General features: G+C 44.0%; 1 protein-coding gene across 1 annotated transcript in view; it reads left to right on the forward strand.

Moving 5' to 3' along the window:
• Nucleotides 1-9,212: 9,212 nt before the first annotated feature.
• The window catches only part of LOC137912811 (bifunctional heparan sulfate N-deacetylase/N-sulfotransferase 4-like), a 30,544-nt gene continuing 23,870 nt past the window's right edge, over nt 9,213-15,886 (forward strand). Inside the window, exon 1 of the mRNA XM_068756951.1 lies at nt 9,213-10,211. Coding sequence (XP_068613052.1) covers nt 9,213-10,211 — 999 coding nt within the window. The remainder of the gene's footprint in view (nt 10,212-15,886) is intronic.

Here is a 15,886-nt window from a genome sequence, read left to right on the forward strand (position 1 = left end):
AAATCTGTGTTTAAGTAGAAGAAGATGCTTGGTGGAAATGGAAGAAGATGGGAGATAAGAGGAAAAATGGGCAGATATCAAGAGAAAGTGAAAACACGATGAGCAGGGATTTATCTCATTTTAGTTTTAATGCTCTATTTTACAACAATGTGTTCATTAAGTCTTGCATTGTCTCGGTAAGAGAGCAAGTCGCATCACTTTAAGATTAAAAAAAAAAAAACATGCAACTGCGTTAAAGACTTAACCACAAAGTTATGTTGTTTTTTTTGTCTGTGTGTGTGTGTGCGTGTGTGTGTGTGCGTGACAGTGAGCTTGACTGAGTGGTTGGCGTAGTGTAGTAAATAATCTCCATTCTTGCGCTTCCGGCTGCAGGTTCCCAGAGATTAGCTTCCTGTCGCTGTTTGTGCTTTGACATGTTTGTGCTGCCTTCCGAACCGCTCCAAATGTAAAGACACAAAATATCTTGACAACCACTTTGATTAGAAGAGGTAGATATTTGGAGGCACATATTAGGTACATATCTTTGAGGTTATTTTTTCTCTCTTCAACCTCTCCATTTGTCAGTCAGCCTTTTCCCCACCCTTGGTGAGAAACGTCACTATGAGCAGAACTGCCTGGCATGGGGACCCTGGGCGCAGAACTATCTGTGGTATTAGAACAACAAGCCCTGTGACAAATGCTAGAAAATAGAAGAGTCGTGTTGCATATGTGTGTAAGTGTCTTTGCGTGTGAACAGTGTGTGTGTGTGTGTGGCCACGGCTACACGTTTGCCATTTGGATTGTTGAGAAAGAAGGAGATTCAGTCGACCACTCTGAATGCATTGCCCTGCAGAATTGTGATAAGGGCCACAAACATGCACGCACACACACATTCACAAGCACACACAAGCTCAAGTATCCACCTAATAGCAGCTGCATTTTGTGCAGCTGTGCTCATTCTGCTCTGCATATAGATTGCATGGACTATAGTCCTCCTGGCGAGTTCAGCTAAGTGTCACAGGAAAGGGACACTCAGAAAGAAAAAAAAAAAAACTCGCACTTTTGCACGTGGACAGAAGAGCAACAAACTCGAGTGCTGCCAGAGCAACAGTTGGCTCAAGCTTGTCTCCTCAAACCCATGTGAAGTCCTTTTTTGGAGACCCCTGAGACCTCAGCCTCCCACTTCATGCTCCTCCAGCCTCTTCCAATTCATTCTCTCCTCTGTCCCTCCCCTGTCTCTGCCCTTCCCACCCCAGAGAGTTCTCAGTTCTGACAGAACAGTTAATCATACATTCTTCGCAGGCTCCATCCTGTGAGTGTGTGTCCAAATGTACACCTTAATTTTCAGCAAGGATTTGTCTGTCTCACCACTTTTCACTTTTTATGTCAAATGTTTTCAATCGTAATACCGAAATGCATAGTTGGTGGCGTCTGTGACAATGCAGCTTTGTCTACTTCACTGGGATACGAAGGATCAGTGTTCAGCAGGCAGTGGTGTGATTTAGCGCGTTACCATTGCTCATTTAAATAAAGCAAAGTTTCAGTTGGGTCTGTTTTATTTACCACACGATAGTCATTCACGCTTCTAATGCCTGCAGTGCTTATTCTTAACACTAAGCACTGCGCTTCTCCTGCAACATTGTTTCCTTTACTTCCTGCTTCAATCATAAAGATGGATCTTCCTCTCTTCCAGACCAGTGTGTCTCCATCTTCACATCTTGGATGGAACATCTGCTCCAGGAGGCAGGCTTTGTAGGTCATGAGGCAGTCCCAGCTTCGTTGGTGTTCATCAGTGGGTTCAGTTATTTGTCGATGTTTAGTTGCTAAATAAATCAAGTAATTTTCCTGCCCCCACGCAACTCTTTGTGCCGCAGTCTGAAATAAAACAGAGTGACACCACTGCCGTAAAATCATGTGTATGTTTAGCTGACTGAAGCACTTCAGTTGTGTGACATCATGCACCAGTCCTTGGACCGACGCCCACATCATCTTTGCTGCAGGGTAATAAAGACAGATGAGCTTGAGTTTACTTAATGCAATATCATGGCAGAAGGTGAAAAAAGTCCAGAACATTTTTTTTATCCAGATGTAGTCATAGTCTTTATTATTTAGCAATTGTGGTTTGAATTGGTTTAAGTCGAGTTACTGAATTTTAATGTAACTTTTTTTTTTATGTTTCCCTTGTCCTCCTGAAATGAAATATCAGGAACAGAACAAAGATGTTTTGCAGAAATAAACTTTCACTATGTCATTCATTGCTGAAACTGAAATTACAGTAGATTCCTGTAAACTTGTATCCAACTTTTACAGAGATGCGTGTTTATAAGTCCAACTTTCCTTGTTCTCCTTTATTCTTTTATGACTTACCAATGGAAACACATTTTGCTCCTCTTTCTTGTACGCACAAAAACCCACAAAAATGTGTAGCGAAGGGTGGGTGTGGGGGAAGATTAAAAGTCAGCAATTTTGAGGTGTGAAAATTGCCTTTGCTCTTTGAGTTATTTTTATTTTCCAATTAAACTTCATTACACTCACGTGGTTACGCATGGAGAACACACCCACGCATGTTGCTACAGGCAAATACGCATGCACGCACAAGTACACACACACAGATCACTACTGTCTCCATCTCTATCAAAGACAAACTTACCAAGTTAACAATGACTGGTTATGCTCTTCCCCATCCTCCGTTTCATTAGACAGGGACCAAAGTGAGCTATTCTGGTAGAGAATGGTGAGTCTTTGTTGGGTTCTCAGCTGAGGAGACGTCTCCAATAGCAACGGAGACCCATGCCCCGGCAAACCCCGCCTCCTCCTGTGGCCTCCAACACGTCAAATTGTGGATGTGCATGCCTCTCTCCCTCTCTCCCTCCATTTATGATTGTGTGTGTTTGTGTGTGTGTGCTTTTGCATGGATGCATCCCCTGAGTCTGTACCTGTGTTTTGCGTGCACGTTTGAGAGTGCATGGATGGAACAGGACGCAATCTATCACTCTCAGATCTGTAACAGTGCTCCACAGCGAGGGATGAACACGTTAGTGTCCGTTGCAGAGGAGGGAGACGCACAGAGGAGAGGAGTGATGTGACTGGTATCGATTCTGCCTGGTAATTACAGCACAATTTATTTCCAGTGAGAGGGAGGGAGGGGTGGGGGGAGCAGGGGGGGGGAGAAGGTATCATATTTAGTTTGGGGTTGTAAGTCAGGTTTTTGGCAAGAGTGAACAAGGTCAGAGAGAGACGGAGATGGATCGCCTCACCCCTCCCTCCCGTGTCCGGATCACTGTTGCACTCCCCTGACAGCCTTCCTCATCGTTTCCACTCTTTCCTCTTTTTTTAAATTGTCATCTGACCACATGATACCGTGAGCGCTTCCATTCCACATAAGCAGATTTGTTGTCTTAAACACTCGTGCATCATTTAGTTTTCCAGTGCACCTGTGCCTTTTGGCTTGTCAGAGGCATCACTTGGAATCACTTCTCAAATGAAGTTTTGACATGATATGAACTGAAGGTGCATTCTGTCGCTCTAAGTACAAGGCTGACAGCGTCTGCAGCTTGTAAAAGTGTTGGAGAGTTGTTTTGTTTGCAGTGGTGCGTGGGCGTTGAGCGTGATCTCGTTGGTATGTGTGGGTGTCTTTATGTGTGATTCTGTTTATGTGGAGACAACATTGTTCCTATATTTGTGAAAAAACTATGTTCGTATTGGTGAACCACATCCTGTCTTTCAATCAGACGCAGAAAATCACGTGTACAGAAACACACCGCTACGATTGAATCCATGCAGCCTAAATATTTTGCTGAATGGCAGATCTGGGTCTAATTTTGATACAAATACATATTCTGGTGGAAGCGGCATGTCCAGGGTTAACGTGGGATTGGCCAAGTAAGGGAACGTAAATTTTCACTGTAGCATCAAGAGCCAAGATGAGGAAAAAATAAATGTCACAGTACTTATGCTATTTGGTGTTTGTTTTAAAATGTATAGCAAATGGCAAAAAGAGAAAAAAAGGAGAATTATACAAATGCAATAAAAAAATTCTTAGTATAAATTTTGAGTATTTGTAAGAATTATTTTTAAAATAACCAGTTTAAAACAATAATTAAATAATGGTTAAACAACTATTCCATCCAATCTAGTTGCAGCAGTGCAAACTTCAGAATACTCTAATATTGTTCAGAAATTAATGACTCTACTCTACAACAGCATGAACTTGTTTTTTCTGCAAAGTTAACTTGTGCTGGCTCATTGTTGTAACATAACTGATCAGGGTCTAATGATGTGTTAAGTGAATCTGCAAAAATACCACTCTTCATTGCTAGCACCATTGTATCTTGCGTCCCTCCAAATATATTACCGATACCTTTAACCCAAATCCACAATTATATCAGGATCCTCCTCCAAAATTTGATCAACTCTTTCTTTGCTTAAAATTCCATCCAAAATTTCATTCAGTGCTATTGACAACTTTTCAAGGTACCTTGCTGCATAAATTCCTGCAGCTGTCATTGGCAGATGTAAAAAAAACTGCAACATGTATAACTGTATAATACAAAATAAATTGTATTTATGCCTTGCTTTTTTCCTCCTGCAAGCTTTGTTCTTATGATTCCTTGTATATGCATGTATATATGTGTATGCATGCACTGTGCAACAAAGCAAAGAAATAAACCAGGCCCCACCTTCACTGCAGATGAGTTTTTTTTTTTTTTTATCAAAGCAATGCATAAGGGCCTGATACAGGAGTCCCATGTTATAGTGAAGAATGGATGAGATAAATATTGCATGTTTATCTGGGACTGTTCAAGAAAATATTTGGTATTATTCATAGCCGGGTATAGTTTACTGGTGTGTGTTGCTATGGTAATCCTGCTACTGGCAGAATTCCAGTAAGTGATTGATTTGGGTCTGGTGATTCTATACACAAGAACACAAAGACGGTAGCGCCATTCTGCGTGTTCATGCGTGTGTGTTTGTGTGTGTGCGCTGCCATGCATTTGTATCTCTTCCTTATCAATCGATATGCATGGGCTGTATTGATTGGCCAAAAGATATTCCCTCTAATGTGCTTTGGGGGGGGGGGGGGGGGGGGGGGGGTGATGAGTGGGTGGGTGGCGACAGCTTTCACTTCACCTTGGAGCTGTAAAGAGAGCATCTCTCTAGCTATCAACATTTCCAGGCATGGGGAGGGGTCAGGACCGGGTAGATGGTTCGATCAAACGTGTGCACACACGCGCACAAACGGAGATGTAGGAGCAGTAATCGTTAAAATAGCAACTGCATCAAGCAGCCAACACACCTAAGCAAAGCTTGAGCCTGTTGTTGTTTACGCTGTGGGAGGCGAATAGCTGATAAATCTCAGAGAGATGCTGGTTTCAGCCATAGATCCTGCGCTTTGTGAAAACTGCTGTCAGAGAAGCCATTAGTGCCAAGGCTCAAGGTCTAGAATGCATACAGTGGGAGCATGCGACTGTGGGGAGAGCTTTTTATTTTTAATTACTGGGGGGGGGGTCGTAGCCTGATCATTGCTCTACCTGAATGCCTCCCGCCTTGACTCCTGGAATGACGCGATGATAATGTCTGTCTGTCCCAGCTTTTACACTCAAGCTGTATTTGTTCTCCTCAGGCCTCACACAGGACAGACCAACCAGCTCTCAGCACGAGAGGAGTGTGTGTGTGTGTGGGGGGGGGGGTCACTCCTCTTCCCTTATCTCTCACTTAACAAAAGCCTCTGATGAAGACAACAAGCATTCTCCCTCTCCCTCTCCCGCTCTGTCTTTCTGACGCTCCCTCCCATTTGTCTGTTGCGCTGCTCTGTTTAACTGTCAGAGTGCTAGTCGAACATGGCAGCTCCGACACTTTCCACATCTCCAATGCTTTTGTTGTGTGTTTCTGTGTGCGTGCACGACTGCGTCCGTGCTTGTATTGTTGCGCACAGCACAGACTTGCCTTTGCAACCAGTGACTGCACTTTTTACTCTTGATCTCTGGCCTTTGCGTCAGATTGTGTGAGTCTGTAAGAGTCACCAAATACTTGCGAGTCTGTTAAGCGCTATTGTTCTTTTTTTTTTGCTCGGCAGTGAAATGATTTGGGGTCAGAACACTCGTGCATGGACACACGGACGTGTTGCAGACGCCGTGGCCTGTGTGCAACAGTCTGGCTATCAGTACGAGCTCATTGTCTGCAGCAAACGCTGTATAGAGCAGATGTGCTTCTCAGCTTATAATGTGGAGAAAATGGGTGAACAGCCTCTCTAATTACACTTCACCCACTGACACTAATTTACATACAAACATAATCACACTCCCATTCAAACCATCATTATCCCCGGATTCCATTCTGGGGGCCGTGATATCCTGGCTGTGATATTTCATTCAGGCTTTGTTTCTACGTGCAATTTTATTTGACTGTGCTCTCTCTCTCTCTCTCTCCTGCCTGCACACACACACACACACACACTAAATAAGCTCTATTGTAAGGCCATTACAATGTGAATGAGAGGCCCAGCAGCTCCATGGAGACCTGTATGAGTGTGTGTGTCAGAGCAAATAGTTTAGAGAGATTGATTAACTTGCAGGAAGGAAGAAGAGAACACATAATCAAGTTAAAGGTTTGGCGTGCTCCGTCCGGTTGCTTGACCTGCTGTGGAAAGCAGAATTGTTCTGAATATTTACGTCACGGTCACGTTTCTAATTGTGTGAAAATGCTCGAGAGTGCGTTTGCCCCCTGCTGCTTTTTTTTTTTTTTTTTTATCTTCGAGTGCTACAAGTTGTGCAAGAAGCGAAGACATCGCCAAAGCGCGCCATTAACTTGCACCGGTGCGTATCCGTGCGTGCATGGCATCCCTCATCCACACCAACCAACGGTGCAGCTTTTACCGGGCCCGTGAAAGAGGCTGTTTGTGTCAATCACCCCGAGCCCCCCCCTCCTCCTCCTCCTCTTCTTCCTCTTCTCCCTGCACCTCTCCCTCTCTCCGATCGCTCTATCGCCTTCCACTTGTGTAGGCGCTCTTAAACCAGCCACAGCATTTACGCACGGGAGTCGGGTAATGGTGCTCCTCCGTCCGCTCGCTGCCTAATCTCCGCCTTGAAGACGGAAGATTTGGAACATAGCGGGAGAGAGACTGCGGGGTGAGGGGGGGAGACGAGAGTGAGAGAAAGAGGAGAATTATGAGAAGGGGGGGGGGATCATTCCGGCTGCCCGTGTCGGCTGCTCTATAGAGGAGGGTAGTGAGAGAGGAGATGGCACTCCGCTTCAGCATCCAAAGCACACGGGAGCGGTGCGCCACTGAGACCAGAGCCACGGACCCACCCGAAGCAGCGGCACGCACGCATGGCTCTCCCGTTACGCAGCTTCTCCGCACGGCAGCGCCTCCGCCTCGGTCAGAGGTAAGTTGTTCACGTAAACTTCAGGGTCAGGAAGCGAGATGGGGGGGGGGGGGGGGGAGTCTCTGGAGTCACCCGCTGTTAGTTTGTTGTCAATAATGTTTCTAGATTAGATTCTTTATTTATTTATTTTTATTCGGGTAATTACTTATATCTTTGCACATAAATGATTGCGGGCACTGGTAAACTATTTAAAACTAAAACTTACTTTTAAAAACGAAGGGTTCTCTGAAACTCGATGTTGAGTCGAGTTTTAGTTTGTGATGTGAATTTTGAACTTTCAAAAATAATTAGAATTTGTTTTATTGTGCTGCATTTCTCAGAAATAATTTAAAGCGGTTTTTGGGTAAGGAATAATCCCTATTTTTCACACTGAATTATTTAGAGCAGCATTTGGGAGTTTTAGTTATTAATGACAGACGACTTCACTCTTTTAACCCATTTTCAGCGCCCTCCTGTGGCTCCGAGTGAGACACATGCAAATCACAAGTAACAGGTTAAAACAGCACTCACCTGTGGGTGAGACACCCAGATTCAGGATCATTAGTACCCCCCCGCTACGAAATTAAATAAAACAGGGTACAGGGCTTTCTTATTATTCTTTTTTTTTTTTTTTTACAGTCGAGTCATTCAAGAACCAATTAAGATAACAGAACTTTTATCTAACAAAAATATTTTTTTTAGTCTCCGTCATTTAGTCTCAATGTCATTTCCCATTCTCTTTCATCATCTGGTATCGTATAGAAGGAGTTTGACTGCAGTCCTCTATGACCTTCTCTTCCCATGTGTTCCGTTAAGGCACGGAGAGAAGGATGAAGAATGTGAGGAGAGACTATTGATATTCAAACAGGCAGAGGGAGAAAACGAGCCTGTGTGGAAAGATAGAAAGAGGAGAGGGTGAAGCGTGGAGAAAAAAGGAAAAAGAGAGGCCTTAAGATCTTTTCTTCTCCCTCGCTCCCGGCACATACATTAAGATGCTAATCCTGGTCTTTTTTGTCTCTTTCTATAATTCATTGCGTTTTGTTCCCCGCTCTGCTCTTTTTCTCCATCTCTCTATTACTTGCATTTTTCCCCCCCTCGCTCGACATTTCCTCTGGACTGTCATGCCCCCCCCTCCCCCTAGATTAGAGCTCCTGGCAAAAGGATTCCAAATCTAATTTTGTGGTATTTCAGATGATTAGGTTCAGAAATAGGACAGAAGTGCACAGAGTTTGGCACAATTAGAGGAATTCTCTGTGGAGCTTTATGGGACTGATTAATTGAGCTCCCGTCCACCTCCCCACTTTGTCATAATAACACACACCCAGCTGTTGTGTATTTGTGAGGATTGAATTTTTGGTTGTTGTATTTGTGCTTTTAACTGTGGTGCCTCTTTGTCTGTGTGTATGTGTGTGACAGACTTTGGATAAGCCCGAAGGATGCAAGTTGTTTTCAATCAGCTCTGTAGTTACCAGCTGTGCCCTCGCATTCCCCATGGTGGCAAAGCATAGGTATACACACACACACACACACACACACACACACAGCATAGAGCACACAGAAAGAGAACTAAGGCACACTCTTCAACCTCACCCCACAAATTCACTCTTTCTTCTTTTCTCCTTCTCCCCTTTCTCTGCAGGCATTAATCATCACTTGCTCCGTCTCTGCATGTGATTCCTCAACACAGCTCCATTTTCCACCTGTCATGGTGACATGACACACCCCTGAGTGGGTTTGCTCCTTTCTCACGCAGAGACAATCTCTCCAGCTCTACAAACCCTGAAATTGGTGTGAGCACTCTTCGAGGTTCAAGTCAACTAAAAAAAGAGACATCATCTCTTGCTAAGCGCAACAATTACCCACTTCGTGATGACGGTGGCAGTTCGATTCCGTCGCCATCTGCGTCGGCTCCTGCTCCTGCTGGCCTCCTGTTGCCTCGTCTCCCTCCTCCTCTCGGCTTACTTTCTGTTCACGAACTCCTCCCCGTCCATGCAGCTCGGACAGTCCCCCGAGCCTGCCTGCTCCCAGCCGCTCGCCATGTCTTCATATCATCAACTTCCTTACCCGTACCCTCCCAACCCTCCTCACACGCATATCCACACTGAGCCGGTAGTGCTGGTGCTGGTGGAATCCCAGTACTCCCAGCTGGGTCAGGACATCGTGGCTATATTGGAGTCAGCGCACTTCCAATTCCGCATGGAGATTGCCTCAGGGAAGGGCGACCTTCCTCCGCTGACAGAGAAGGGCCGTGGCCGATATTCCCTGATCATTTATGAGAATCTATTAAAGTATGCACATGCAGACATGTGGAACAGACAGCTTTTGCATCAATACTGCACTGAGTACAGAGTGGGCATCATCGGTTTTTACCGCTCCACTGAGAACTCCCCACCTCTCCTCAAACTCAGAGGCCTCCCATTGGTTCTCAGGACCAACCAGGTACTTTGGGACTGCTGCGTGGTGTCTAGCTCACCTCTCCTACACCTGACCAAGCCCGGAACAGACCGAGGACCTTTACCCGGGGCGGACTGGACCTCCTTCAACTCTAACCACTCCACTTACCACGCTGTGTTGCATGCACGGGCCAAGGAGGGAGCAGGGGCAGGTAGCGGCGATAATTCAGGGCTCGGCTTTAGTTCAGGCCTACAAGCCACTGTGGTGCAGGACATTGGACTCTACGATGGGGTGAGGAGGGTACTATTTGGCCAGGGACTGGGCTACTGGCTTCATAGACTCATCCTGGTGGATTCCATCTCCTACCTCACGAACAGAAAGCTCACTTTGGGTCTGGATCGGCACATACTGGTGGATATAGATGACATTTTTGTGGGGAAGGAAGGGACACGCATGAACGCCAACGATGTAAAGGTATTGAGTGTGATGTGCGTGATCATGTGCGTGAGAGGGATACCGAGTCAGTGCCTTTGGATTAGATTTTAAAATATAAGCTATCAACTCCTAAAAACAGTAATTGATGGCAGCGCTTGTTGTTGTCATACAAGTCTGCAGCAACCTCTGTCACAGATTTCACCTGGAGTATATTTGTGAGGATTTTAGGGCATTGGGTGCGCTGAGGAGGTATTTTAAGAACCTCGAGTATTAGTGTGTGTGTGCGCTAATGTCTGTGTGTTGTGCTCTATGTGTATATGCTTTGGACTACAACGAGATGGTATTTATCTCGAATGGAGCTTTAACCAAGAGCAAAGAGGCTATTTAAGAGAACAAAAGACAAGGAGTGAAAGAGAGAAATGAGAGAGGCTGAAAGAGGGGTAGTGAATGAGCCAGTGAAAAGATGAATGGCACTTATTCCTCTTTTCCCACGTTCCTCCTCTAAGGGACACTAAAGGAGAGTCAGTCATGCAGCCCGCCTCTCAAGGCAGCTATTGTTTCAACACGCGCACTTGTATCTGCAAATACGCACACATGCACACAGACACTCACGCACACACATTTGTGTGTGAAACTCCACAGACACACACTCGCATGCGTGGTAATAGGCACAGGAATTTGATATAATAATAGAGGAAGTGTGAGAGTAGTGAAAAATCTTTCCCCGTGAGGAATTTAGTTTGAAAACCTTGGCCACTTCCTCCCGATGCGTCCTCACTCAAGGCCTCTGAATAGAGACAAATTGCGTTTGGTGGATTTTCTTCGACGGGAGTGTCGGTGGATGTGAGTGGGGTGTTGAACTTTAAGACAGGTGAGATTTATGCTGATATGCTGCGATGTGCATGAGCTAAGCACAGAGCCATCTGCCCGTCTTATACTGCAGCCACGGCATGATAGGGAAGAGTGTGTGTGTGTGCGCGCGCGTGTGTGTGTACGTGTGGCTGTTGAATCACTGCTTTAGATTAGAATGTCACTTTCTGTCAATGGCTGACACCTGTCCCATCAAGTGTTGAAAAAACAGCCTGCCTGTAGCTGAAACACGGACGAGGAAAACTGCAGGACAGTAGGTGGGGAAGTGAGTCAAATTCCACCACTATTGAATATAAAAAAAAGATGCTTATATTCAAAACGGATGAACACACACACACACAGAGAGAGTCATTCTCTAGGTTGAGTTTTCATTCTAAGTCGGCTTGACTCTTCGGCTTTGTTGCATAAATATGCATGAGGATGAACCAGTGTCATAACAGAAGGACAGGGAGATGGGGATGGAGGAAGAGGTGGAGAGAGGAAGATGAAGATATAGGGAGAGGGGGGGCAGGAAAGAGAGTGCTCCTATTTGAAACGTTGACACTCCCGCATGTTTTCGCTCTCCTTTGGCATAGTTGACAATCACAGCAAGAAAGAACAGAGGGAAACATAAAGAGATGGAGTGAAGGAGGGCGGGAGGGAAAGGTGGAGTATGGCACCTGGGGGGGGGGGGGGGGAGCAAACAGCTAACTTACGGACGTGGAATGGGGAAGCAGGTAGAGGAGCCATAATAAGGTATTTTTTAGCAGCCATGCCCTCAGAGGAGAGCAAATTTGAGACTTTTCTGAATTGGCAGAGGGATATAGGCTTTTATGTAATATGTGCACAGTCAGTCATAAAATGTTGCATGTACTGTATCTCACCAGTTTAGCTTTCAAATGGGTTAATAGAAAACTGTCATTGAAATATTGTTGGCGGCTCATCACATGGGAAATGAATATCTAACTTGAACCTAAGGTGAAAAGAAAAGTCTCTTTAATTTTAAGTGCAAAAAAAAAAAAAAAATGTTTGAAGAAAACAAGTAATTATCTGATCGTGCATCATCAAAGCAGGGTTAGGGTTGTTCTTGAACACATTCTGCAAGTTGAGGTTTGCATAAAATAGCTGGAGTAGAAATTGATAGCATCAGATCCCCCTCCTTCCCAACTGATTAATTTTACATTTTTAATTCATCCAGACTCATGATAATATATTGTTCTAAATATTGCAACACTGCAAAATTGGCTTTTTCAACAAAGGAACATTGAGCACACCAGATTAAAGACATGTCGTAATGAAAATGTAAATTCTGATTCCTCCTCAGCTTCAGAGACACCTGAAGTGTGATGCCTCATCAAAGTATGTAACAACATGTGATATTGACCAATTAGTAAGACAAAGTGTTTGCAGTGGTGCGGTTACAAGTCTCATTTTACCGTTGCAAAGCCACCATCCAATCTCTTTTTCTCCCCGGGAGAAGGCACAAGAATAAGACAGAAGAGAGAGAGGGGAGCCAATTAAAATGGTTCCTCCTTCTCTGTGCACTCTTCATTAGTCTCACCCCACGAGTTCATCTGGTGACAAACAATGCCTATACACGCCTCCTTGTCTGCATATGCACTCACACACAGCTGTATTTCCTTTATTAAATTGATTCACACGGCGGCACCCCGCCAATGACATTTCTCAAAATGAGGGATGATTGCAGCCGAGAACTCCCATCAATGACACGCATGTCGGTCGGTGTTGGTGATTTGGTAGACATTTCTCCTCTTCTCAGGCTCGGAGTGCTTGTTAGGGAGGTGCCCCATTCTCATCTTTAGATCCCTCTTTATCTCGCCCTCCTTTACTTCCTCCCTCCTCCCTCCCACCTCCTCCACCTCACCTTCCTCTTCACCCACTTCTTGGACCGAGACATTGATCACTATCTCCGGACTATTTGTATTCCCCCCTTAAAACTCTCCCAACTCTCACTCTTTTCCTCCCTAAGGTGCTTTCTGACACAGTGCCATTTAAGATGAGGACACACACACACACACACACAAGCCCAGCATATATGCCTTATTTGTTCATGTAGGGCTCCGTTCATTTGGACTGACATTACTTGTTATGCAAAGCAATGAAAAGGAGTGAAGTTGTATTCAGTTACACACACATAGCTCTTAACCAACCTATCTGTGTACCTGTGCTGCAAAATGTTCTGTCGGACAGGACCTCCATCGTGGAAATTCAGTGCATGTTGCCCATTTTATGTTCTGGAAGTCTCAGTAGAAGTAATTGCGTAAAACACGATTTTAAAAAAAAACAGCATTTTTGCAGACTCACTGGGGTTATTTTTTCAAATTCATTACTTTGTTTAATTAGTTTGCTGTTGTGTTAAAGTGGCCTCATCATCATCTGTTTTTTTCCATCTTCATGACTGAAGAGGAAGCCTTTTTGAATTCTTTATCGAGGAAGACGATGCTTATTTCTACTTCCTATTTTAGAATTTTAGTGGAATGAATGGATGAGGTTTGAAGGTCGAAAGTAATACATGTTTATGTCCCTGTGATCATTCCTGGCTTTAAAATTGTAAGCAAGACAAAAAAAAGAATTGATTTTGGGCTCAGCAGTATGCAATTCATTATTTAGGGTTCATCTTTGGATGTAATTAAGTATGAAGCACACTTGCCATATATTATCAATGATAATGAGCTCATTCCATATCCATTTATTACATAACCAAATTATATTACAGAAGTAATGCCCCCCCCCCCAAAAAAAAGACAAATGCAAGGATGTTGGATAAAATGAGGCTGCTTTAGTTGTCTGTTTGAAACATTTAGCATGCAGTAAAGGCTTCCTAGGGAACCTAGGGTGTTAGGTCATAATAGTGTTTAAAACAACACAGTTGTGGAGGAGAAAGGGAGACAAAGAGATGACATATGAGATTTAGGAGGGGATCAGGATATTGCTTCTAGCTTCTGATATTTGCACCCCCTGATGTGGGCAAGCAAAATTATCAACAGAGAGCCCTGAAGGAAAAGTTTCCCAGTTACACTACCTGATGGGAAGAAAAACATTTATATTATTATGTGTTTTTATATTTTAGGTTTCATTTTTAAACTAGATTTTTGTACAAATAAACATAGCACTAAAATATTTGGAACTTTCATTTTCATATTTTTTCTCTATAGTCCAAATTCACTCCGAGAGTATGGCTGTGTGCCATGCTTTTCCTTCCAGTAGAATTTAGTGTAAGTATAGCTATGCCAAAGCAAACTCAAGTCCCTTGTATCTGTAGATGTGAGGGGAAAGATGATTTTGTCAGACAATAAATAGATTTTAAAACAAAACAATTTTGACTAAATGTGAGACACAGTAAGCGAAAAGGAACTTGGCATTAACTGGTTCTTAAGGGCACTTCCCGCTCATCAAAAAGAGATGGCTGACCCACTTAAAGTTGCGAGTCTGGCGTTTACATTGCATACATGGCACAAAGATGACGCAAGCATTTACATAGACACGATCAATAATTATGACCTGCTTTTACGCGAGACTGAAACCTCATAAAAGTGTTTCATTTGCTTGTCCCTTTCAGGCTGCTTTCGAGTCTATTTGCTTTCATAGTGATTTGCTTTGGTTATTTTTGATCTCAGAGCCAATGTTTGTGGCTGTGAAAAGAAGACGCGCTAAAGCGATGCGGCGGTGAGATGGTTGGTTGTAAAGGGTTTGTCAGAGGCAGCGAATGCCAGCTGTCCAGATGCCTGTCCCCCATCATCTCACTGGCATGTCTTTTAGTGTTTACAACACACACACACACACACACGCACACACACATTCAGGAATGGCCACATGGCTGTTTTTACACAGACACAAACTGGCATTGCTTCTGACACTGGTAGCATCGGCAGCTTGTGGGATTGGGGACAGAAATGAGAGTTCTGCTAACAGCACACTAATCACAGTGTGTGTGTGTTTACCTTCATCAGTTGGATTGTCAAGGTCTGTCATATGGTCCAACCTCCCGTTAATCCAAATCCCCTCTTCCTTCCTATAAAGTACCCCTTATGGCCCGGTTTAAAACCATCTCCAGCGCTGAGCTCAGTATCGGTTGGACAGATTGTCTCAAAGTCCTCCAATCTACCAGCTTAGTGTGTTTCTGACCAAGAAATGCACTACCGGTACTTTGCTGGGTCTCCCGCAGCTTTACCTGCTTGTAATGACATACAGCAGTTCTCATTTGGATGTATTCTTAAAACAAATGAAATTAAATTCTTACTTGGAAGTGTAAGATTAGTAAGAAGCTACTTGGTAGTGTCCTCTTTATTGCCCTACACAGAATTAAACTGAAATTAACCAGTAAACTATAAATCCATCTCTTCATTCTAGCCTCTTACATAATGCATCTCTAAGCGATTTGAAAACCACTTTGAGAGAGACTTGAAACTTGCTTGAGCCGATCCATCCCAGTCAGCAAATTGTTCCCTCTCAAAGTTTCACAAAGGCTGTATGATGACGGGATCCACATCAACGCATCAGAACAATGGATTTACAGAACAATGATAACTCAATGCTGGAGTAAAAAGCCAGCAAGATGCAGACATGATCGTTTGTGTTGACATATTGATGTCCTGCTCGGCCCTTCTGTTTTCTGCTGTGGCTCTTTGGTACTAGAATACAGATGCGGCGGTTAAACTAATATACTGCACACTCGCTCATGCGCCTACGCCAACACTCACAGATACCAACACACGCGTTAATAATGCATTTCCACCAAGTGCATCAGCAAGTTTATATTAAGTTATAATGCAAAGCACTCAGCTTCAAATTGAATTTAACTCTTAAGGCTTTGTAGCCATGTTTTCCTGTGCTTGAATTGGCAA

The sequence above is a fragment of the Brachionichthys hirsutus genome, unplaced genomic scaffold (assembly GCF_040956055.1).
Source record: "Brachionichthys hirsutus isolate HB-005 unplaced genomic scaffold, CSIRO-AGI_Bhir_v1 contig_247, whole genome shotgun sequence".
Taxonomy (NCBI): Eukaryota; Metazoa; Chordata; class Actinopteri; order Lophiiformes; family Brachionichthyidae; genus Brachionichthys; species Brachionichthys hirsutus.